A 25,633-nucleotide genomic window follows, 5' to 3' on the forward strand; every position below is an offset into this window, starting at 1 on the left:
AACACCAGACGATCTGATGCAAACAACACACACATACAAACACTCGAACCCTGTCCTTCCCATAGTGCATCCAGGCTCGGAAAAACTCGGCCCCCTGGGGACGGGCAGATTAACACATGACAGAGCTTGTTAACCCTGGACAAAGAGAGATGCTAATCTTGTACAGTCGGCCTCGACTGTCCCCAAACAGTACACAGGACCAGCTACGGGGAGAGAGAGAAAGAGGAACAGAGAGAAGACCAAGAAAGACAAGAAAGAATGAGGCAGGGATATGCAGTAGTAACAGAGGCCTCAGTATGTCCCAGAAACCAGACAATACTGTGGGGAGGCAGGGCTAGAGGGTCCATCAGCCCCAAAACAATAAGAGCAGAGACAGAGCCCGGCTACCAACCAGGCCCCACCAGCGAGGGCCCTACTACTGCCTGGCTGAGCTCCACCGCCTGCAGGGACAACCAGCAGGGCAGCACAGAGCTAAACTGTGTGGATATTGATCGCATAGGAGAAAGTGGGGAGGCGGGCTAGCAGCTCCACAGATGGGCAGGACAGAGACAGAGACAGACAGACAGAGGAAGTGCATTAGTAAGGCTGGTTCCTCTGATGCTGTTAGCCCTGTCCCCTGGGAGATAAGAAAGATGGCAGTGACAAGGTTATAGGAGAGGGAAAAAAAGGGGGGGGGGGTAAAAAGGGACAGAGACAGGGGGAACAAGTAAGAAACAGCAAGAGGCGAGACAGAGGACGCTACAGAGAAACTAAGGCTAATTTGTAACTTGAAGAGCTGCTGGATCATCTCCATAATGGGCCGTCTGCCCACAAACAGGCTCCTCTCTGGGGGTAAATGAGATCAGGCCAGCCCGGGACCAGCTGGTGGCTTGGATCACTGACACCAGATAGAGCAGATACAGAGATGGAGGAAGAGGACAGAACCGAGGCATCTGGACAGGATGGCAGAAACACACCCGAGAGGCTCCGACACTCTCTTGAGATTTCACACGGGGGACAGCGGATGCACGCACACAAAGTACAAGTGGAACGACTGTGTCCATAAGAGGATTATGTCCTCCTGTTTGAAGTAGAACAAGGCACGTTCCAGATGGAATCTGATCCCTTGCAGGACGGCAGATAGGTTGGATGGTTGACCACACCAGCACCTACTAACTACAGCTTTCCAAACCACACAACTGACCTTAAAACACCACTCTTTGACCACATCCACAGCAACCAAAAGACATATATTTTGCACTTCTCAGAGAGTTGATGATGTATCTTTATGGCAAATCCAATGAGACAGGGCATAGCAAGATTTCAATGTCACCATCAGAAATGGATATGACAGAGAAACAAATTGGCCCCTGCATCTGCCTATGGTAAAGACAGTCAATCATTCTGTCAGCACCAGTGTCTGGCACAAATGCCTCTAATTCCACACGGCCATGGTGAGGGCAGGCTGCATAGCTATAAACAAAATCTTGACCACATCAGGCACCAGGGCACCCCAGCAAACAAACAGTGATGCCAATGTAAAGAGGGACCAACTCACATCAATATCTGCGTGCCACAGGTGGCAGAGCAAAGCTAATGACTGACACAGCAAATGTCGTTTTTGGCCCCATTTTTACCATCACCAAGGCTGCATTTCACCAAACAATCAGGCACTGCTAACACAGTGTGCCATGAAAAACTTGGTCTTGAAGCCTAGCAACAGGGCTGTGAACCACGTCCATTATCCATCCTCCCACCAGAGGAATTCAGAGCGTCCAAACACAGCAAATTACTGCAGCTGCTGGCAAATACTGCCTCAAAACCACACCGCCAGTTGCCAACTGCATGCCCTGACAACTGTGACACCACCAACCAAGGCTGCTATCATGACTGGGAGTGCAGACAACAGCAAAGTTTATCTGCTGCTTTATCTTCAATACAGTGCCCCTGGCAGTTTCCTCCAGCCTCAATCACCCAAAAAACAGAGGAGGAAATTCAACCAAACACAGTTTCTGTTGGTGTTTTGATAATCTCAAAACAAGAAACTATTGTGCAGTTGTTGCCATGGCTTAAAACGGGGTGAGGGATGATGGCGGTAATTTTTAATGACGCCAAAAAGTGCAAGGGTCACGGGTTTGGGGCTGAAAAAAGCCTGAGGATGACCAGAGGCACAGGCTTGCCCTTGTCACAGTTGAGAAGTTCAGAGCTGGGAGGGGGTTTTCATTCTGAGTCACACACCCACCCCAACACCAGTCCTTAGGCTAAGGGCAAGCTGACACACAAGTCTATTAATGCAACAATCATCGCCCCTCTCAGGATCGAGGCATGGGTCGAGCGGCCAGCTGGGGGCAAAATAGGTCATTAAAATTTAAATTGCCCTAAAATACAAGCTCATGAAAGACAATGTACATGAAAATATTCAGTGACAATTTTGAAGAATGTTTTGCACAGAGAAATTGAAACAGAAGAGGCAATTTGCTAGAGTGCGTTAAAAGGTACATCTCAAGTATTACAGCAGCTCTCAGTCTTGTGCAGCTGCTAGAACAGCAACTAAGGATTGTCATCATTATGAACATATTAAATCTAGGGCTCATTTTCATTATTCATTGATCTGCCAATCATTTTCTTGATAAATCAATCGTTTTGTCTATGAAATGTCAGAGAAACACACAAAAAATCAGTCTACTATCAAATTTTAGAATTTAGAATTTTTTCTTGAAAATGACTGACACGACTGACTGACAACTACAACAGTCATAGATCCATTCTCTGTTGATTAACCAATTGATTCATAAATCAATGGAAACATAAATGTCAGTGTCATAAATAATAAGTAACCAAAGTCCAAACTAAGGCTTTAACACAAAGTTTCAATCAAAAATTATAGAAATCAAAGAAAATCAAACAACTTTTGCATTTACGAGCCTATAAGCATAATGTATTTATTATTAGATATCATTACTCTGAATATCACCAATCAAAATCTGCTAAACAACAGATTATTAATCATAATCATAATCACAAAAGATTAATACATTGTCAAGCCATCAATTGGATTCATTTCATCACAATTTCAGAATAAGCAGCTTCAGATTTAAATGTATGGCCCCTCTGTGGCTGGACAATTGTTTCAGACACTGGCAGTGCGCTCTCATTCTTATTGCACTGGGCAGCCAACACTGTAGACACTCACACCCTTGGTTCTAGCTCTTCCAACAGAGCGCAAATAACAGAAGACAAAGTGATACATCTTGATAAAAACACACAGAAGCAAAGAAGTAACTCACTGTGGTCCACTCCACAATGGGAAGGAGATCACTGTACTCAATTTTTATATATTTTTCTCAATTACAATAATCAGCTTCTTTTATTCAAGCGTACAGTTTCAGACAAATCCTCTCCACACACACAGTGCCTGTGGCAGTAATCCTCATCCTCCATCTAATAATCTTTTTAAGACCGTCTTAAATAACTTCATAAAAACAGAGTGTGGTTTTTAATGGTGGCTAGATTTAATTTCACATGATTGCATTAGGCTGTTCGTCTGTCCTCCATTTCCCTGCCTCATCCACCAACACTGTGAGTCAGCCATTCTCTCATCCATGCACTAGGGGGGCGGGCTAGCTGATGGCTTAGCCCACCTCTGACTTAAGAGTCCTGGAGTGTCTCCAAGCCCTGCGTGGCAGAGCCTTAAAAGTGCTCATATTAGTCGCCCTGGGATGCCATTTACTCAGGATGACATCAATACCTCATGGCTCGATCACCACACTTTATTGACCGACCCATGCCACTGTGGCCACAAAGCTTGAGACAATTCACGTCGCCGTCTGCACCACCTCAGGGGAGGGGAATAGAGTTGTGGGCTAAGAATAAAGATTTTCAATGCTTGCATGTTTGCTGTTTATTAAATGCTCTTGGCCAGGCTTGGGAACTGGCAGTGTTCTCTCCTCCCCATTGTTCTACAGAGGGGAGCGTAATCTGTCTTGTTGCACTCACTCACCAAAAAGACTCAGTGAAGGAGCAGCTTCGGGCCCCTCCAGCTTTAACTCTCACACCACAATAGCTGATCACTTTTGGGGGTGACATTAATCACCTCTGATTACATGCCAGCTTGAGTCTGTGCACAACCCTCTCAGAGATATTACAGCTTTACACACTCCCTCTGAGCTCTGACTAAATTATTGCTTTAACATGCCACAAATGCCCCTAAGTTATATTCTGTTTAGCTGACAAGAAAACTGAGTGGGCATCTGCAAAATTATAAGGCGACTGAAACATTTCTCAGCACTCACACACACCACTTGGCCCATCGCAGAACAATGGGCATCCGCGATGGAGGATGGAGAGGGAGGGGAGGTAAGAATGAAAAGTTTAGGGAGGGAAAAAGCAGACAATGTGCTCACACAAAGAGAGAAAACGTGCTGAAAACGAAAAGGAGCGTTGATTAAAAACAAATCATCTGTCTTAGGTTGACTCCAACAGATCTGCTGAGCACTTCCAGATACCATGCAGTCTGCCACCGCCCCATCAACCCCTTTCCACAGGAATCAAAGTGAATCTCAAACAGCGTGGCTCACCGACAAAAAGATGAAGTGACACTAAAAGAAAACAGCTTCAGTTGCATATTTAGCAGAAATATTCATTCACACAAAGAGCCACCATAATTCCGATGCACTGTTTGGTACAGAAATTAGGAACTACAAGTAATAACGTGGTAAGCACAAGTGAGACCGTAACGTCTGTAACGGACGCCAGACAAAACGTTAATTTAAAAGACTCGGTTTTAATGAACGTTAATTAGCCAAACAGTACTTACAAACTGACGTTAGCATGCTAGCTACAGCTAAAACAATCTCGCCCTTACCAGTCAGTGCAGCGGCGAGCTAGCAAAATCCTCTCCAGCTACGCCCAGTGTTAGCCTGTACACCCCGACTGATTCCTCGAGTCAGAAGAAAAAAAAACAGAAAGTGAGGATGAGGATAAAAATGAAACCGGGAAGTACGGGAAGGAAATCGCGGGAGAGCGGAGCGAATCTAGCCGATCCGACGGACAAGAAACTTCTGGGTCTCGAGCGCCGTTTTTCACAAGTGATGCGCGTTCACTGAAAGGAAGAAAGGAGGAGAATGACGCTCCAGTCCACACTCTACATACACACACACACGATAGTAGACCGGTGAACGGATGGATGGACAGGCGGAGGAGAGGAGAGGGCTGCCGCTGCCTTCAGGTACTGCTAAAAAATGTCGGAAAAATGAGAGGACTACGCGTGAAAAACGAGCTGTAGCAACCGTACATTAATGAACCATCATAAAACCAGGTCCCTGCAGGAAAAGTGGAGCCCCAAACGCCCCAGTTTTTATTAATTATGTAAAGGAATAGCTCAATAATTTGGGAAATGTTTATTCTCTTTCTTGGGTAGAGAACACACTGTCATGTCTGTAATGTACAGAGACAGCCTGCAGCCAATTAATCTGTGCAAAAACTAAAGAGTCTAAACGGCTCTTATGTGCCAGACTATTTTTTATGGCTGTGAGCAGTTGACACAGGAGGATGAGAGGAGACTGAAGGAAGTTACTGGTTTTCACTATTCTCTAACATTATATTAACCAAAAAGTTAACTGAGAAAACAGTAAGCAACTGATAACACTGATAAAAAGCTGCAGCCCTAGTCAGTTTATGATATTATGATTAAAAGACTTAATACCTGCCATATACTGCTCAACCACAGTATTCAGTGATTGTTATGCCTCCTGGTGTCTGTAGCTTTAGGAAAAGTATAATTAACATGCCATGTACACTACAATAATGCACAGAGTGGAAGGATGAGGCGATAACAAGGGGGTGCCTGTTCATTGAGGATCCATAGCATGCTGATTCCAGCAACACCCACATGTATTGGCATACACACCTAAATAGAATGTAGCTGTTATTAAATAATGTTATTAGTTACACCTGTTTGACAAGTCTAATTCTCCACCATTAGAGATGTCTTTATAGCATCAGGATCCACCCTGCCAAGCTAGTCAGTCATGGGTGTGACAAAATCGAAAAGTAAATCAAGATCAATTTCAACAGAGGCATGACTGAGAACAAAGCAAATTTTGTTAGTTCAGCAAGATGGGCAAACACTGCAATAATTTGCATAATGTTAATTAAGGTTGTGTCCTACTCCCTTTATCCTCCCTACCAGTCTGTTTAAAGTAAATAAAGGGAGGGTGGAGTGGCGGTTTGGCTTATTATACCTGGCACATCCTCACACTACATATTCTGAGTGAAAATTAAGAAAAAATAATTCACTTTTATTTCTTGTTACAAATTCAATTTCAGAAATAGGAGCTTACTATGAGTCCATGAAGGCAGCATTCACTACCACAGCCCGCCACGCTGAAATTGAAAGGGGTGAATAGCGAATAGCAGGGGAACTCTGCTTTCTCTAAGAGCAGCCAATCGCCTCCCAGACTGAGGGATTATTCAAATTAAGGATGATGTCACCTCTTGCAAGTCACCCTACCCTCTTGCCCGAGTTCCTCTTGGTTGTCTGTTGCCCTCCCTCTTAGGCCCCAGCACCCCTTTTTCAATCCTCTTCAAACCCTTTTCTTCTTTTCGCCATGCATGACTGCACACACACACACACACACACACACACACACACACCCATATGCATCAAGTTGCCTGCATTGTCTGCTGTCAGCATGACTGTTGCATCCAGAATTCAAAATCGCTCAACACATTTCAGACCTGTTGATTGCAACTTTGTAATTAAGATCATCTCGATGGGATTTTGGACATCTCCATATTAAGCAGTAATAATGCCACTAATATGAAGATAAGATTGAAGACCTTGTTTCTTAGTCTTAACAGTCAAATTTCCTGCAAGTAAGAAACCTTAAAGGCTGTTTAGAATGGATGCACCTGCCTGTGAGTCCAGTCTGTCACAGACATGGGTAAACAAAACTGAAATTGGAAGAAATTGAAAAGCGTGAGCTCGCCAGCAAGGAGCGGCAGATACAGTATGTGAGCCTTTTCGGTTAAGTTGTGTGTTTTCTCTTCTCTCAGTCACAATTAGACACTGAGGGGCGTTGTTTCATGGCTTAAAAGCTTTTGTTTCTGTGTGCCATGCTCCTCACCAGAACAGGGCTTTTCATCAGAGACAGTCTGGGTGGGCATGCCGCCTGTCTGACTGTCTGTCTGCTGCGCTGCTGCTGCTCAGCTCCCAGCAGCCGCCTGCCCCTGTCTGCATGAGCCAGGCTTTTGTGTACTGGTCTGTTCTGGATGGGCTTCTTTTCATGTCGAGCCCATGGTACGCTCTTCTCTTTCCAAATGCTGGAATAGGAGAGATTTGGCCCTGCATCGCCTGTCTGAGCGCAGGGTGGAAGTGTACGGTACAACACTGAAAACATACACTTGCACCTGACTGGGAAAAAACAAGTTATCTCTTAGTCTCTCTTTATCTCTCTTGGTCAGGTTTCCAGAGGAAGTTTTGTTTGTGCTCTCCTGAAGTGGACTGACCTCAGACTACTCTGCCAGTCAGCTTAGAGGGCTGCACCTCCCATCAGTTAATTCCTCTTATTACTCAGTGTTATCTGCGGTTCAACAATGCCACTTGTCTTGCTGTTGAATCATATTTTAACCATAAGGTTAAGTCATACCCACAGAAATATCTGCAGGGTTAATCAAGTTATTCAAATAGCTGGTCAGATTGTACAGAGTTAAGAATGACACCCATGTACAGCACTGTACTGTTAGTGGATTTCATTGTGTGATTATGTGATCGTGCAGTATGCATGCAGGTGTGTGTGTGCAAGTATATGGAAGACATGGAAGGAGACCAGGAAGAGGGTGGGGACTCCGGGAGGGAGGAGGGGGTTTGATGCCTGCTGGCTTGATGCTGATGGACGTATTGGCATGGTCAACTGGGCGCAACAAAGAGAGGAAGGTGTTTTTTTTCACACAGGCGGTGGTGTGCAGCAGCGGAGACAGGAAGGGGCAGGGCTGTGTACCCCGCCGCACAGTTCCCGTGTTATTTATCTCATTGTTTTTTTCCCCCCGGCCCACAGTCCAGCTGGGGCAGCCACAGCACAAAAGGGCTGGCGCTCAGTCAAGCCCCAAAACCTGGCCTCCAGTCAGGGGTCTTCTACCTTTGACAAAGTTACACAACACATTAATTATTTAAGCAGTAGCAGATACAGGCATGCGTTCGTTATGTTTTGTGTGTATGTGCAGTGAGATTGTACAGAGGCCTGAATCTCCTGCTAGTCAGCCAAGCCGCACAAGAAAGCAGCTGGCACTGAGAGACACACCCATCACATCAGACACAGTCGCCATCTTTCTGTAGAGATACTCACAAATCAAACCCCTCTTAACACAAGTGGCTTCAAAACGCATGAGAGGTATTACCATGCATTACACTTCACATGCTAATAACACAAATATCATTATCTCACAAATTGTGTGTGTGTGTGTGTGTGTGTGTGTGTGTAAATGAATACCAGACGGGTACAGGTTAGCACATGCCAGTGAGACTGCTGCTCCCTTTGCACAGCGTGGACTCCCTGAAGAGTGCAACATGCCAGCACAGCATATCATTAACATGCAGGGTGTTACTGCACTCACTGACAGGCAACATGTGAAGAAGGATGCACAGGCAATGCAGAGGAACCTCATTAATGGACCGTTATCATATATCACACATGCTCCTCTGCAGTGTGTGGGCCACATACAGTCTACATATATCCTCCACATAATATGGTGATGATCTTAATGCACATGCAGATAAATTACTTTGGGATTCAGAGTCCTGATTTTTATTCTAGTCATTTAATGAAGGATTTGTGGTGAGTTGCTGTGTTAACTAGGCAAGTTGACAAGTTGCAAGGCCCTGCCCCACAGTATGAGACTGCTTAATCAGCTTTACCCTGAAACCTGATGATGTCCAGAGCAGGCTGTCCAGTTCCTGTCAGTTTGACTCTAAGTGCTTTGTCTCAGCCCTGGTAGCCACCTTGAGTAAATAATGCATGCAGGTACTAAGGATATTGGACAACCATACCACTCCACCGCACTAAGAGGACTGACTGTGCACATATCTGCCTTGATCTTGTCTGTCCCCTGTGCTCTCTCATTTTCATCCATTTGCGTCTTCAGTAATGTGTATTTTCTTTGGCTGGCACAGCCTTTCTCTGCTTCCACTTACCTTGTGTTGAGAAGAGAGGTAGTCTGCAGTAATGGTAGATTTGAATGTTAGGTACTTATTTAAATTATACTCTCAGCATTATTTATCTTTAATGAAGGCACCAGACCTCTTCCTTTCTTAATGTTTCACCCCTCCTCTGCTCCTCAGTGTGCCTGTGTTTTAGCTTCCTCTCATTTCCTCATTGCTTCTGGATTGTATTGATTTCCTGTGATTGGTTGACTGGTGGCTGCAGACAGAGCCTGCTCTCTCCCTCTAGTGGTGTCAGACTACCACAACATACTAGGCTCTCATTAGCTTCATGAGTTTGCTTTGTATACAGCTATCCATTTTCTTAACTAGGCCTATTAATATATACCCTGGACAGTTAATATGCAGGGTAATTCTCACACCTTATAAGTTTTCTGCCTTTCTGTAATCATGCTGATATAGAGCCATAAAGTATCTAACATTAAATGAATAAGTGATTTAAAAAAAGACATTATGAAGTATTATTTTATTTGTGTTTTTATTAATTTATTATTTAGTGCTTTTATTTTACACTATCGATTTTCATGGCAGTGTCAGTGCCCGCTGCTGCTGCTAAGCAAACGAACTCAGCAACCCCTATCAAATTTAGCCAGTTAGCAGGTTAATTCAGAGTTGCCTTGGCAGCATATTAACTCATGTTGCACATCTCACCCTGAGGTCACTCTAGCCAACAGGAGCTAGCTAACACTGTTCATTCATGTTGAAACTGAGTGCTACACTAAGATAAAATATTTGTTTACACTCTGGTTTAAGATGTGTTCATTGGACTGAACTACTAGTTTTTTCAGGGTATTTTGGTAGCATAAGTTTGACAAATAAACTTATTTCTATAAGAAAAGATCAGTGGATATAGATGGCATTTTTAACTTAATAATATTTAGATACATTGATAATATCAATAATTAAACTTTTCTTTTTACGCATTTGAGCAGCTGTTTATTAAAACTGGACACATTTGTGGAAAAAAACAACAACAACAAACAAAAAACAATCTTGACACAGTTTGAGTGTTTCCAGTTTATTTTGCTGATGTGTACTTTCATTCACAAGGCAGCATCTTCACAGAAAAGGTTCAGTACAAATGAGGGAGTAAAAACCTGTACAACTACATCCTATACATTAACAGATAAACACCCTGCTAGCTGTTACTTGCTTCTTCTTAGAATGAGGTAAAATAATTAAGACAGCATGCCAAATATAAGTAAACAAACCCAATGAGCAATAACACTGTTACCATTAAATCAAAACAGCATTATAGAACCTTCCCAGATGTATCTGGAGAACATTAACAGATGCATTACATACACAGTGCTTTGTTCCATTGTGCTATATGGCTCCCATGTGACACATAAAAAAATCAAATGAAGCTGTACATCTGTCTTCATGAAGTGCAAATAAGTAAGTGTATGTAAACTGTAAATAAACTCACGTTCTACTTGTTGTGATTGTAAACAATATTAATTGAAGTAAACAAAAAATACAAAAGCATCAAATATAAGTGTAACATCTTGAATCACCTTGTTCCCTTTTATCCTGATGCAAATTTTGTGCAGTGAACGTCCCTCTTGCACTGAGGAGTGCCCTTCATTTGACCTTACGCAGCATGCTGGAATGACATTACCACTTCAATAAGTTTCTATAGCAACAGTGATATTTCTTTAAAAAGCATCAATGAAGAACTGCTGGTTTGTAGAGATGCCCTTAGTCATTCATAAATAAAATGAATGAGTAATTAACTTTGTACACGTAATGACAGTGTCCAAGTCTGACACAAGTTTGTTCAAAACTGAGTCTCAGTCAGGAATCTGACTCTCTGACATCGTACCTTTCCATAAAAATTATTATCCCTTAGAAATGTGTGATTTTTCTGGATAAAATCAGCATGAAAAATTCACAAGAATTAGAAAACAGAAGTAAAAACCAAACTGCAAAGGTTAGTTAAGGCTAGCTGGTGAGACAGCCTTAAGTGAAAAATCTACTTTGAAACTCTAACATTAGTAATTGAGCTTGTTTATAAATAAGATGGTAGTTAAATCTTAAATCACAATGGAAAAAAAAGTTAAATTAGTCCTGCTAAATTAAAAAATAAAGCCTAGCTTAGCAGAGCAGCAGATACTGCTGTCTCTGCAGCCTCAGACTATAATGGAAATAACACGAGTCTAGTGAGAATTTTGATTTTAAATGTGTCTTCCCTGCGCCCTTTAGATTAAGTGCAGTATCGAAATGCAAAGTTTTACAACTCAAACTTAAACCTTTTTTTCCCTCAACATCCCTCTCTGCAGCTCTCTGTCTTTGTAAGTGCAAATCCTAAAATTTTCTACTATGACTCACTTTTCTTTAAACATCACTTGACATTGTTTGAATCCAGATTTTCTATAGGAATATTATTTTGGAGCCTAGCATGGGGCACTTTAAACCAAACGGTGAAAATGCCCTATCTTGCAGTGCATTAGCGTGCAGTCACCTGGCTCTTAACAGCAGAAACAGCTCATACATATTGATGACTAACTGGTTGGCTGCAGGGCTTGTCCTTCCTCATGCAGCCATCATCTCCTTCCCGTCACAGAAGGACATGAACAAAGGGAGGCTGACAATGTTGCAGAGGCTAATGCATACAAACAGCAGTTAATGATAGCACTTTTTTCTGCTGTGTCTTGTGTCCATTCTACCTCTTCTGTGAAGATCCAGATGACATAAATATATTTACATAATCAAGAGTACATTAAATAATGTCTCCTGGGCAGCCATGTGGACACTAAAGTAATAAAAACCCTGTACATAGTGGATCATTCAAGTGAACATTTGCATCCATTTTACTTGGTGGACCCTGTGCCCAGTCTACAGCAATGAATGTGTTTACTAGCAATATGCATCTAATAATCAAAGCCCTAACAAAGTGACATTTCAGAAAGAGAAAATAAATTATTCATACAGTACAAAAGCTGAAGCAGGTAATTGGGCCTGTGACTGTGCAGTGAGTTCTACAGTTCCAGCACAAATTTAAATGCAAAACTCAAACACGGGCACAGAGGACAATGTGGTCCAAGGTCAGTCAGTTCACTCTCAAGGCATTTATCGTCCCTGCTGGGTGCCTGGAAAAAGGAGTGAAATTGCAGTCAGCTGTCAGTGGAATGGAAATATGGTGCTTTGAAGAGAAAAAAAAAATCTCTTTCCCATCCACACATACACTGCTTACTCCCTCTGTGCATCCTCCTCCTCCTCCTCCTCCTCCTCCTCCTCACCAGTCACAGCAGCAGAGGAAAGAGCACGTCGGCCCCTCAGGCCCACGGAACTTGCCAGAGCTGGGTGTGTCCGTGCACTCTGCGATGAATGCATGCAGGTCAGTGACGCGCACCTGCTCCTGTGTTTGGGCCTGTGGGACGACAAATATAGAGTGGAACATTTTCAGAATATTAAGTTGTCACTGATTTACAACCAGATTTTTGGTTTGCAGCTCTTAATGGCACTTTGATGCTTTTCAGACTTACTGTCATCATTACAATGCTTTACTCAAATCTGTTTTTCTTCACCTGTTTACTTTTCTTTCTAATATTCAGAACAAAAAATACAAGTTATTTTTCTGTGGCTGGTAGTGGCCCTTAGACACTGCTTTGAGCTAAATGCTAATTTTGGAATGCTAATATGCTGATGCTTAGTAGGTGTCATGTATGACTTTCACCATCTACATTTATTAGTATGCTAACTAAATGAAAAGTCAGGGGATCACAAAAGTCATTATGATTCATGGTCTTGGAACCATGAGTGTCTGTAGAAAATTTCATGACAAACCATTAAATAGTTAAGATATTTGAGTCTGGACCAAATTGGTTGTCCAACTGAGTGACAGGGTGACACTGAAATCCCTAGTGCCATGTTGCTAGCATGTAAAAATGTACACAAACAAACTGTGCTTAACTAAACAAAACCAAACCACAGACTGTACCATTATGGTGTCGTAGGCTCCGGTGATGAGTGCGATGAAGAGGGACAGCACCATGTAGATGAAGAGGGAGATGAAGGTGTAAAGGTAGACCTGGCTGAAGATCCACACCAGTGTGCCGCTTTGCTCCATCTCAGCGAACGTCACAAACATGTCGTCCCCGTTGATCAGAGAGAACAGGCACTCTGACACCATGGACAGGGAGCGAAACTGTACACATAGGGTCAATGGTAGCAAAGTCATTTATATAGGCAGCACTTTAAATTAGTGGTGTGTAGCTGTTTAATTTTTGCATGTTAGGTTTCATTAGCTGCTCTTTGTAAGGTTGTTTCATTTCCCGGTTTCTACAAGGACACATTAAACATACATGATATTGCAGGCAAAAAGCAATATACCAACAGAATGTCGTCATGATTCATATTTAATAACTGTCAATTTTCTTCCCTCATTAATTATACATAGCTACAAAGATGATATGCTAGAGGACATTTTAAGATAATTAGGCTGCTCTGACATGTACTTCTGGCCTGAATGACTCATGCTGGCTCATTTCTGGTTAGAGACATTGCTGAGTGTGTGTTCACTACCTTGGCATGATAGGGCCCCAGCACAATCCATCCACAGAAGCAATATCCCAAATAAATGGCAGCTGCACAGCAGCAGAAGCGGATAACATTGGGAAAAGCAGCTCTTAGAGTCACAATCAAGATCTGTGGGGAAAAAGAGAGAGGGAGGGAGCAACCAAAATATATTTACACTTCAAAGAAAGAGCAGCAAGGCAGACACACAAGATAAAGAGGAAAAAAATGATCTGCAGCTTCTTTATTTGTGTGTGTGTGTGTGTCTTTCACATACATTGTATTTCTGAAAGAAGCTGAGGTAACGGATGACTCCAACCCACACCAGCAGAGTGGAGGTTCCCAGCAGGATACCACATACATCGTATGATGACAAATTCTGCAACAATGACATCATCAGTTACTAGAAACAGTGCTGCTGAAAAAACTGTTTTCAGATCAGCTTGGTAAATGGTAATTTCCCTGTGACAACTTCTTCAAGGCAGAGAGCAGTCTTATTATTAACATGTGACATGTTACCTTGGACTCTATCCCGATTTTGATGAAGCTACCGACGATGGTGAACACGTCACTGACAATGAGCAGAATATACCAGCCATTGATGAACTCCATTCTGTCTCCCCAGCTCACACTGTCGGCCAAGTCTGTGTTTGAAAAACTGCACGTACTCCTGGGAAAGGAGATGACCAATGTAATGAGAAGCAGTCAATAACAAAAATACAGAACACTGTAGTGTTATCCTGTAAGGGTGATACTCCAATCCTGGAATACAGAAAACCATAGAAGGCATTGAACGCGTCCTGTGTGTATGATGCTGCTTTTGTTTAGCATGTGAAATGATCATTATCAATTATATTTTGAAGAGTGTTTCGTAACAGTCTTGTGAGTTTTTGACATATATGTATGAGCAATGTTTTTCTTTCAGGTCTTATTTATTTGCATGCACATGTGCACACAGTGATGCAATACATTTTCTGTCAATGTCAATGCAATCAGTGTCACTATTCTGCTGATTACAGTGTGTAATGCAGACACAGCAGTGTGCAGCAAATGCAGGAAGACTGCAATATCCATGTACCATCTGCAATTCACCATGGCAACAGGTTATAAAGAGCAGAGGCTCCATTTTAATCCGGTTGAGAAGGATTAATGTGTGGCCATGCACATTTATCTTTAAAACAACAGCAGCAGCATAAGAGAGCTGGATAAAGAGCCAGTAAGTTAATACAATTAAACTTCATTCAGCACAGGCCACTAGAACACATTATGCAGCAGACTTTCATTTCCTAAAATGGATGACAGAGGTCAGTGACAAAGTGCTGCTGCGGCACAAGATGAAAATATAGATGAAATAGATAAGACATACATTTACAGCTGAAAAATCATCAAGGTTAAAACTGAGTGTAAATTTTCAGATGTCTATTTCACACTTAAAAAATAGTCATTCAGTGACTATATTCAACATGTAGCAAATTTAAACAAACAAACAAGTTAACACTAAATGCTGCCCATATTCAAAAACTCTTTTATATTCCATTTAGTACGTTTTTTAAAATGTTTTTAAGTCCTTCCAGCTGCACTACAATCATGCTCACTCAGAAATATCACATCATCTTCAATGTGATGTGATAACTATGATAGGAATGTCCTATCGACCACTCACACTGTGAGAAATAACTCTTCATAGATCTTATGTCTCTAAAGCTTCACACACATTTTTTCTTTGATTTACACTGATTCATGTGTTTCAGTGCAGGAGCTGACTGACAACCTGACAGTCACCCCAATGTCCACAGAGTCACAGTGTTATAACACAGACGCTGCTACAGATTTTATTCTGAGCTGCGGATTAATATTTGAACACAAGAGATCACGGTCTCTGTCCTTACACTGAGGAACAATTTTTAATCCTGTAAACTTCTGCTCTGATTTGTGCTTTGACATCTACTGTATGAATGAAGCACCATGAAGCTCCATGTCAGAAACGTGTACAGGAGGAGACAGAGAGAAACTCAGGGTTTGTTGAAGAAAGCCTCATAGAGTCGGTTACTGTGGCAGCTGACTAAGGGTTAGTTTGGTCCTCATTTCTGAAACAGAAAACCAAGAATTTCCCCCATCTTGTGGGTGTTGTGGGTGGGTCAATCACAGGGTTTCCAACTTTAAAAAAAACTGCTTGGCTTTGCAAATGATTTATAAGGAAGAGAACCAATTCAGCACATTTGTTAGACCTTAAGGATATACACAAAAAACTATCTGGTGAGAAACATTAATGTAAACAGACACTATGCATCTTCATCCACATAATATACTATGCAAAGTCTGATTGAGTGTATGTCACCAAGAAAAGCAAATCTGATACTGCATAAATGTTTGGTCTGCTTTCTTACGTGTTGCAGGAGGATGCCTCTGAGGATGGAGCGGCCACACAGGAGCAGGGACAACAGGCAGACAATCGCCACCAACACATCAAAGAACTCTCGTGCGTAGTTCTCCGCTGACAGAAGAGGAAAGAGGCGAGAGGGATCAAAGGCAGTTGAGAAAATGACAGATAATAGATTTGATATCAAGAGACAGATTAATGAATATCTCCATAAATCATGTGTCCATTACGGCTCATCCACCTCCAGTTACTCACCGTGGCCGGACACGTTGGGGTCCTTGCACTCCTTTATGGAGGCCTGGTTCTGCAGAGTGATCTTAACTTTGCCGCTGTGCGCCCTGTTATCCATGACAATCTGATAAGACACACAGAAGAACAAGGGTAAATACACAACCTCTGGGTATGGAAAATGTTTACTATTCTGCATCTGAATTCTTATCACAAAGTTACAGCTTGGAGAAATTGCAAATTTCACAGCTGTGATGAAGTGTGTCCAAATCAGGAGAGATTTCTATCTGTCCTGTGCTGTAATGCAAGTTCACTGGAATAGAAATAACAGAAGAAATAGTTCACCGTGATAGCAAAGGTGTAGCAGTCGGGGATTTCATTGTTTATAATGGTCTGAATGTTGATGGCCTTCAGCTGGAAGTCAATTGTTACATTGATCAGCCTGGAGATACACAGAGAAATCAATGTGCAGAGTTAAAACTGTAGAAGAGATATAACACTTTTGGTCTAATTTTAGAGGGAAAAAAAACAACATAACAGCATCTAACTTGTAAAACTTGAGAGTGAAATTCTTGTAGTCACTGTTTCCTGGAGCAGAACTGTAAGTCAGTGGATTTAGTCCAATGCAATCTAGAGGGAAAAAAAAAACAGAATCACAAAATAGGATTAGAGGAACTAAAAAATATCACATGGGGAAGTAATTTTTTAAAAGCACACAAATCATCTTTTTCCACATCACATGAAGCCTAACCCACACTTCAACACTTCCTCAAAGCATTTAAATGCATGGCCATCTCCTTGGAGCTTAACATTTATTTATCTTGCTTTATTTTTTCCACAAGATTTATCATACATCGCCAACAGCCATCCCTGCCAAATCAGCAGGTGTATGCAAATAACCCATTTCCCAAAGCAGCATGGTGTGCTACTATATATATAGGTATATATATATATATATATATATATATATATATATATATATATATATATATATATATTATAGGTATATGGAAAAAAGCTTTTATGTTGTGTTATTTGTTATAGGATCTTTAAAAGTAGGGCAGAGTTGCAGGGCACTTCTTGACATATGTGGAGCAGCGACACAATGACTCAGAGACACAGTCATTTCCTTAAGGGCCAAGGATATACAGGCAGTGGGTAAAAACAAAGCTGTCACTTTAAATGTTGTATATGAAGGACAGATTACTGAACACCAACTGAGTGTAAGGAGAAAAAATCTGAAGTATAAAGGATAAAGGCCATCCTACCGGTGACGACACAGGGATCGATGTCAAAGGTGTCATTGACGGGGTCTATGGTGCCCCTCCTGTAGTATCTCTGACAGAGGGAGAGCGCGCTTCCGTTCACTCCGACGCCCAACACATAAGCGTACTGTCCAAGTGAGATCTGAGGAAGAGCCATGTACTGGAGGGGAAAAGAAAAGAGGGGAATTAAAACTGTAGTGGAGGCATAATAAAAAGGTCTGTGTCCACCCCAATACAGCAGAGGTGATCTTTTTCTGTGGTGCTGTCTGCAGTGCAAAGTGACATTTAAGAAAAGTAACAGCAATGTCTCAGCTGTGCTCTTTGTTTAATGCTAAAACAGTAAATGTCTGCATGCTAACATGCTAAACTAAGATGGAGAACATGGTAAATACTGCTAAACCGCAATGGTAACACTGTCATTGAGAGCATGTTAACATTTTGCCTGAAGCACCGGAGTGCAGCCTCACAGAGTTGCTAGCATGGGTGTAGACTCTTTTCATACAAGTCTTTGTTTAGGCTTGGTCGCTTTATTTCAGTAGGTCCACTTTGCATTCATATTACTTTGAGTGGTAGAAGCTGACATTTCAATCACTTATGAAGCACTTTAACACAGCAAGTGGTGTTGGATGGTGTGATCTGTGCAGTCTGCTTATCGTAACTTTATTGGAGTTTTGTGGCAATAAATATATTAAAGCTAAACCTTGTAATAATTTGTTATGCTATTTGAAGTGTGGATATATTTTCTTTCACTAAATCTTTTTTCAATATACATATTAGCTGAGCTACTCCACAGTCTTTCCATATATTCCTTGTCGTATGTATGCATCTCTGGAATTCACTGATCTACAGAACTGTCTTAATTAGGACTATAGCTTCAACAGAATAATGTAAACTGCTCTGAGAAGCAGGGAACATTATTTCTGAGTGTTGCTGCTGATTTTTTTTAAATGTCTTTTTGGGCATATAAAGAAACTCCAGTAATGCTTACAAATCTCAGAGACATGATATCTGAGAACCTTAACAAAAACTATTTGCAGAGCTAAATACTGTGAGAGATAAAAGAGGAAATATGACTTGTGGTGTAGAATTGTATTATCGGGTTACCTGCTCTATGGCAAAGTGTATGTGGCTGTACAGCTCCATCTGTGTGTGGACTGCCTGTGGAGCGCTGTCCTGATAACCCTTCAGGAAAAGGTGTTTGAATGCCGCTGTGTTCTCCTCTTTAAATGTCACGACCATCTGGTTGCTGAGTCCAAACAGCACCAGCTAGGAGGCAAAGTTAGGGACAGAACACATGAGCTTCAACAATCAGAAAAATGCAGGATAGAAACTACAACACAGTCAGAATAAAGCACTTAGATGGAATAAAATGAAACAAACAGACAGAACTGTAGCACGAAGCTGTATCCACCTGCACAGTCACAATGATGATTTTGAGCAGCTGCAGGCCCAGTTTGAAAGGCTTGCGCCCTTTGGCATGATACTTGTCACATGGGCTCATGAAGAAGTACTTGAGTTTCCTCCTCAGGGCCTCCTCCTCCTCTTCCTCCTGCTGCCGGTGGAGCTCAGAGCCCACCAGACCAGTGGGACGGGGGCTCCCACCCCCAAGAAGGTCCTGAGACCCATAGCTGGCCATGGAGGAGAGCAGCCTGTCCTTCTCTGGTAATACAAAGAAACATGGTGATTTCAGATAGAGGATGAGTCTTATACATCAGCGTTAGTTAAATGTTAATGGGACAAAATTAAAAACAGAAAGATTAAAACTGAAGCAGCAGAGACAGAGATATCCTGACTTTTATTCCTAGAACAGGCCACACCCATAGACTACTCATCCTACATTTCCCAGATTGCAGTTGGACTAGCATGATTCATTCAGATCTGCAACAATTAGCTGATTAATCAATTTATCCATCAAGTGGAATTTATGCTAAACCATTTTGATAACTGATTCATTGTTTAGGTCATTTTTCAAGCAAAAATGTGCAAAACATTTGCAGGCTCCTCTGTACTTTTCCTTGTCTTACATCATCGTAACCTGAACACCACCTTTGTGGTGAATATTTTCACTGATAAATTATGTTTTATAGACCAAACTATTAATTTGGAAACAATAACCTGCTGTCTACATGCCCTCTTCTTTCAAACTCCACACCTCAGCTTGTAATGAAAACAATTATTATTATTATTTTATTTCAGCTTTTAAATCCAATCTCAATCCAATCAAGGTTATTTTGTCAGACCTTGGAAAGCTCCTGTCATAACCACAGAGGACATCATAGGCTGACGCTGAGCTTCATGTGTAAAATCGGTGGAGTGCACCTTTAAGCACTGATCACCTGTGCATGTAAATTGGTTCTTGTTGAAACGGGTAGAGCTTGAGGATAAGGCCTTAATATGGACTTTGTTTAGTAAATAAAACCGGATGTAGCGGGCGAAGCTCTTTGACGATGACAGTAAACATTTCCTTTGTTGACAGATATAAGTCACATTTAAGCGCAATCCCAGCCCACAGAAAACAACATGTGGATCTGTTCTGATACAAGCACGTGAAAACTATAATAATATACCAACCGTGGAGCAGAGAGAGACACACTCAGACTAACTGTCGCCATGAAGGCAGAAAGAAAAACAGGAATGGTGCACTGACAAACCTGTGGCGCTGTCTTGGATGCAAGTGTAACTTGAAGATGCCATGGTGATGCTCAGACGATCACAGAGGGATGGTGGAGGAGGCCATTATCGACAGAGACGTCGAACAGTGAGTGGATTCATATCATTAAAGCGTCTCCGGGTTTCATCTTAACTAAAGGATGCTCGGTGTCGCAATGTATGGATGGCACCTAGGTAAACAGACCACTGCTTCCTGATAACCACGTGATGCCACCATGTGACTAATGTCTGTGCTGCTGCTGCTGCTGGGTAACCAAACAAGAAGAACAGGTCCTGTACCACGAGGAAGTAGAGCAGGGTTGAGTCTGGCTCTGGCTCTGTTAACTCTGGGTTTACTGTCCGCTTAAGAAGATGAAGTGATTCATGTTATATGAATCATATTAATCACATGAAGTGTGATTGACCCGCGGGTAAATACTGTTATAGCAACAGCAGAAAAATATGTGTAAACAATGTGAACACATTATTAGAATAAAATAATACACTGTCAAATATTAAAATAATGTAAATATGTTCGGGAATTATCAAATATGTCTTCAGACATAAACCCATTGTCCATGTCTGGATCCTGTAGGAATGATGACTAGACGGTTTTCTGTCCAGTCCAGTGGTCTGATTGGTCAGTAGTCTGGATGTGGATCGGTGTTGACCCGATCCTCTGGGTCCAGATCCAGTAGTAATCCGATCTTGATTTCAATGTGGATCATACCCGCAGTTCAAAACTTTTTAGTAGGACTGGGTTACTTTGATCTAAAAAAAATAAATAAACAGGATTTTCCTGGTCCCAGTTGAAGGGTAGGTAAACGGTGGATTTAAGGAACAAAATGTAATAAAACTTTTAAACTGGTCAAATTATACAACATCTGTATCATGTAGTGTATATTTATCTACCTTTTACACTTTTTTACACAAGTAGCCAATAGTAAAAAAAAAAAAAAACATTTTCATGTTCATCTCTAGAGAAATTACAAGCTGGCTACCATACTAAAAGTTTATTATTTGATACGGTAATGACTAAGACTCATGTTTAAAACAGTTTTATTTAAGATTAACAGACACATACAGTGCCATTATTAATAATAAGCACAGGAAACACATTATAAGCAGGACCGTAACCTGATATACTGAAGTCATGAGCCTCCCAGCACACCCTCCATTACCCTCAGAAACCTTTTTTTTAATCAATAGTTTGACATTTTTGGAAATATACCATCAGCAAAAAATTTGAATGAGAAGCCTGATACCACTGTCTGATCTGTATAGTAAATATGAAGCTACAGTCAGCACAAAGACTGGAAACAGAGAAACAGGCAGCCTGGCTCATAACTCCCAGATATAACGTTTTAACTAGTGAGGTTTGCAGGGGCTGTAAAGTGGACCTTAATACTTTCAGGCACAGCCAGGATAGATGTTTCCCCATTTACAGTCTTTGTGCTAAGCTAAGTTAACCGACTGCTGGCTGTAGCTTCATATTTACTATTGTCTCATCTGATGCTAGTCAGTTTTTACAATACAAATAAGCACGTTGTCCAAAATGACAAACTATTTAGAAGTTTTTTCTTTCTTTTTTTCTAAAACAGCATAGAAACAGACAGGAAGTGAGAGAAAGAGATATAAAAATTCCATAGCTGGAGTCAAACTGGACACATGGTAATGCATCTTAACCACTTGGTCACCAGGTACAAACAAAATATTTTACTCTGCTGACTGTTTGATTATATTTTCTGTAAATGTTACTTTCCAACATGATGGTCTACCATGTCCACACTACAAGGAATAAAATGTATGTACAGTATTTATAGTTTTTTGTTTTGTTTTTTTGCCTTCAAAGTAGTAAACAACACGTTTAGTCTAGAAAATATTGGAGTTGGCTTATTAAGTTTCTGTCTGTAGAATGTAAACTCCTCCATGTTATACCCTCAAATTTGCATGCACGCACAGACACAAAACAAATGAAATAAAATAATAATACAGATATGATAAAAAACAATGAGGACATAACATCAGTGTCTTCAAGTAGCTATGGCTCTGACTGTGCATCTATTTTACAGAGATTAAACATGTAGCTGCAGTTGAACTGGGATGAAATAAAAGAAAAAAACAGTCTGAACCTCTATCTGTAAAATAAAGAGGTAAAGAGGTATGACAATAATTTTTAATAACATTATCAACACCAGGGATAATCTGCTCATTTTTTGGATGAACGGATTCATTGTTTAGTCTCTAAAAAGCTGGAAAATAGTGTCAAAGGCCTATCACAATTTTCTAGCCCATGGTCATGTCATTTAATTAAAGTTCATTTAATTAAATGTGTTGATCTTTTGGGCATGAAAAAAAGTCAAAAGTATGAATGATCTGTGATGTAAAAATGTGACATGAAACAACAAATTTAAAACTGATCTACAGCAAACTAATTTGTGTCACTTCATGAGGTATAACAGGAGTGAGATGATCCACAAAAACCCGGAAGATTGAACCAATTAGCTGCATCTTTCCTGGTCTAGACGTGGCTCAGTACGTTGCAGTTATTCATTCATCCGTCCACAAAGTTGTCATCTCATCAGTTACCACAAAGAAATTCAGTCATAATCACGCACACTTCAGGAACAAACACAAGCCTGGACCTGGACAATTTATCCTCATCCTGTATTGATTAACATAACCAGCCACTCTCTGCAGTCTTTTTTTATCTGCCATCCAAAGCCTTGTCCCTGGCTATGACGGACTCGTTAAACTTTATCATGAGCGTGGTGCCTTTGTGCCAGTGGGCCGTGACCTTGGCAGGGAAGCCGCTGTGTGTGAGGATGGCCTCCACGATTCCAGCAGTGAAGGCAGCGCAGTTCAAGCTGCTGTTCTCTTTGGGGACAGAGATGTACGCGTTGATAAGTGGCTCCTTTTCTATGATGTAATAAGTCTTGTCATCATCGTTGGCCTGCTCCAGCTTGTCAGCCTCTTTCCCAAATAAAGACTTCCACACATTAACCTGGGAAAAAAAAAAAAAAAAAGTTAAACATCTGAAGTACAAAGTCACTGTTGACTAAAAATAACATCTGTATTTTACACTTGCCTTGATGAAGAGCAGCATGTTCAGCACTTTGGTCTCTCTCTTCCCGTTCTTCTCTCTCAGCACCAGCACATCCAGCATGCTGGCCCCTACACTCTGGCCCATGTCTGCCAGGCGTGTCTGCAGCTCGGACACAGAGTACACACGGCTCTGACAGTACTGGACCATCTCAGAGAACAGGAGGGCAAAGGCGCTCACGCTGACTTCAGTCTTGGGTCGGGTCAGGGGCCGCTCCAAGATGGTGGATTTCCCTCGAGTGAACCGTGTGTCCATTTTCTGTTGAGGAGTGATAACAGTCACAGGTTAGAAGTTTCTGACACACAGTGCAGGTTTCTGATAACTAGTTAGAGCGATACATATACATGTGTGTGTGTGTGTGTGTGTGTGTGTGTGTGTAGAGTGTATGTCTTTTGCTTGTTTTTTTAATGGGTGATTGAAAATACAAATTATTTTTTATTATTAGTATAATTATTACAACAATATATTGTTTTATGTGGTTATGTCATTTATTTTATGATCAGTTGACAGCGTCATTGTATGAACAGGATGGGGAAAAATTATGACTGACAAACATAATTTCCTGTTATATAATCTCATATCACCCAACCAAAGGTACACTGACTGAAACTCTGTACCTGTTAGAACATGATGCTCTACACTGTGCAATGCTGCACCAACTGGTATATAAATAAAATCCAGTCAGTGGTGACTGAAGTTTCTAACTTCCTGGGGTCACATTTAACTACACATCCACCCTGTTGTTTCATACACAAGTTACACAACCTTTCTGGGTTCATCAGACATCACAGGTTTTTATTTCTGCATAGTTCTAATGTACATTAATAATAACACATTAGAGACACACACACTGGAGCTAATTTACCTCCATTTATTATGCGAGGCATTTACCATTAATGACCTAAAAAGACATTAGGCTGCAATATTCCCTCTTTCACACACCACAGTCTCTATGGTGAAAACTGCTCCATCACAGAATAAGGAAAAAGTTGTGGCCACTTCCTATCATTTAAAGCGTTCTTCCTACAAAACCACGGTGTTTGCACATGTGTTATTTCGCAGTACAAATTAAACATTCGGTAAGCGTCTGTGAACACTCGGGGTTTGCTTATCTAACCCTTGTGCTTACAATTCCGCCCAGTCTGAGCCTTTCAAAGCCAACTAACAGCTGATCACTGGCTGTAAGCTAATTAGCCACAGATGCTAGCTGATACTTCCTGTCAAGACAAATGCATACGAGCCCTTCAAGAAGCGGAAATATACCCGACTTAAAATCACAGATACAGGGTCGATAATATGTGATATCAACTATCCTGATTTCTATCAATGATGTCTTTATAAATTAACGAACCTTGGTTACAAGTAGATCAGCTTCTGTCCAGTTTTCCTTCTTCTACCTCTTCTTCCTCCTCTTAGGTTGGATCACTGGCAACCAGGGTTTAAATTGTATACCGCCACCCACTGTACCGGAGCGGTACCTACAATATATTGAGAATATATACTATATAATATATATATAATAATATACGATGATTCGATTTATGTATGATTTGGCTATTATACTTAATAGGCTTATTTTACTGAAATTATTTGGATTTTTTACACACAAAAGGAACAGGTGTCCCCCATACTCTCACTGCACCTGAAAGCAGCATATACCCAAATTCTGGATTTGACTTGACTTTATTTCTTTTTCTTTCCTGCCTATCTTGTATTTAACTTGCCATTTTTATTTTCAAATAAATTTAGCCGACCTAAAGGAACACTCTCGTGTCTTTGTTGTTTGCAAATGAATCAGATCTATAGACCGATTTCAAAGCAGACACAGTGACTTAACTTGCAAGGAAAAGCAGGAGTGAAACTTGTACCATGATGACTCTGAGGATAATGTTTACACTTGAAAAAAGGTCTTAGGTTTCAGGTTTAGTTTCAATCTATATCTTCCCCTGATCATGTTCAGCGCAGCCTTGAAAACTGTATGTATTTTTAATTTGTATGTTCTTGCTTTAGTCTTGTCAGCATCACTTTATCTTTGTTATTCCTTCCTATAAAGGTCTTTTTTAGTACAGATTACAGTAATAACAGATTTATAACTTCTTTGCATCACAGACCTTCTGCAATGTATTTCCCAGTTTCCTCTTCCTGTCCTCACGTGACTGCTGCAAGCACTGACTTTTGATCTCAACAGTCTGTGGACACTGAGCTGTAATGGATCTTTAAACAACATCTGTGTGCACATGTAAACATAAAATCAGTGATATAATAAATCAGATATGGTTCTGCCACTGTCACAC

General features: G+C 41.1%; 3 protein-coding genes across 5 annotated transcripts in view; all 3 read right to left on the reverse strand.

Annotated features, from left to right (window-relative positions):
• prr36b (proline rich 36b) overlaps nucleotides 1-9,316 on the reverse strand; it is a 30,088-nt gene extending 20,772 nt beyond the window's left edge. The window contains exon 1 of one of the 3 annotated variants that reach the window (XM_051073726.1): nucleotides 9,170-9,316. The gene's annotated coding sequence lies outside the window, so the exon portion shown is untranslated. Of the gene's footprint in view, nucleotides 1-4,843; nucleotides 5,214-9,169 lie in introns of those variants that run through there. The other 2 variants (XM_051073725.1, XM_018698586.2) reach the window with 2 other exon arrangements.
• Nucleotides 9,317-10,195: 879 nt separating this feature from the next.
• On the reverse strand, nucleotides 10,196-20,509 carry mcoln1b (mucolipin TRP cation channel 1b). The gene is given in 15 exon segments (XM_018698696.2): nucleotides 10,196-12,288; nucleotides 12,439-12,569; nucleotides 13,140-13,346; nucleotides 13,724-13,846; nucleotides 13,992-14,093; nucleotides 14,234-14,362; nucleotides 14,364-14,384; nucleotides 16,102-16,208; nucleotides 16,350-16,449; nucleotides 16,668-16,764; nucleotides 16,871-16,952; nucleotides 17,591-17,747; nucleotides 18,692-18,853; nucleotides 18,999-19,246; nucleotides 20,239-20,509. Coding segments are annotated over 15 exon segments (1,749 nt in total). The 5' UTR covers nucleotides 20,282-20,509; the 3' UTR covers nucleotides 10,196-12,248.
• A 769-nt stretch (nucleotides 20,510-21,278) lies between these two features.
• LOC108898686 (trafficking protein particle complex subunit 5) lies at nucleotides 21,279-24,807 on the reverse strand. Its single transcript, XM_018698670.2, has 3 exons — nucleotides 24,691-24,807; nucleotides 23,325-23,597; nucleotides 21,279-23,240 (listed from the first exon to the last, which is right to left on the reverse strand). Exons 2-3 carry the CDS (start codon nucleotides 23,592-23,594, stop codon nucleotides 22,944-22,946), a joined length of 567 nt encoding a protein of 188 aa, XP_018554186.1. The 5' UTR covers nucleotides 23,595-23,597; nucleotides 24,691-24,807; the 3' UTR covers nucleotides 21,279-22,943.
• Nucleotides 24,808-25,633: the final 826 nt, after the last annotated feature.

Source organism: Lates calcarifer, linkage group LG11 (assembly GCF_001640805.2).
Source record: "Lates calcarifer isolate ASB-BC8 linkage group LG11, TLL_Latcal_v3, whole genome shotgun sequence".
In the NCBI taxonomy this organism is placed as follows: Eukaryota; Metazoa; Chordata; class Actinopteri; family Centropomidae; genus Lates; species Lates calcarifer.

Excerpts from the sequence above, each read along its gene's own strand:
- LOC108898686 (XM_018698670.2), bottom strand. The coding sequence starts at position 23,594 with ATGGACACACGGTTCACTCGAGGGAAATCCACCATCTTGGAGCGGCCC. Across the intron at positions 23,241-23,324 it reads ACATGCTGCTCTTCATCAAG|GTTAATGTGTGGAAGTCTTT; the intron begins GCAAGTGTAAAA and ends TTTTTTTCCCAG.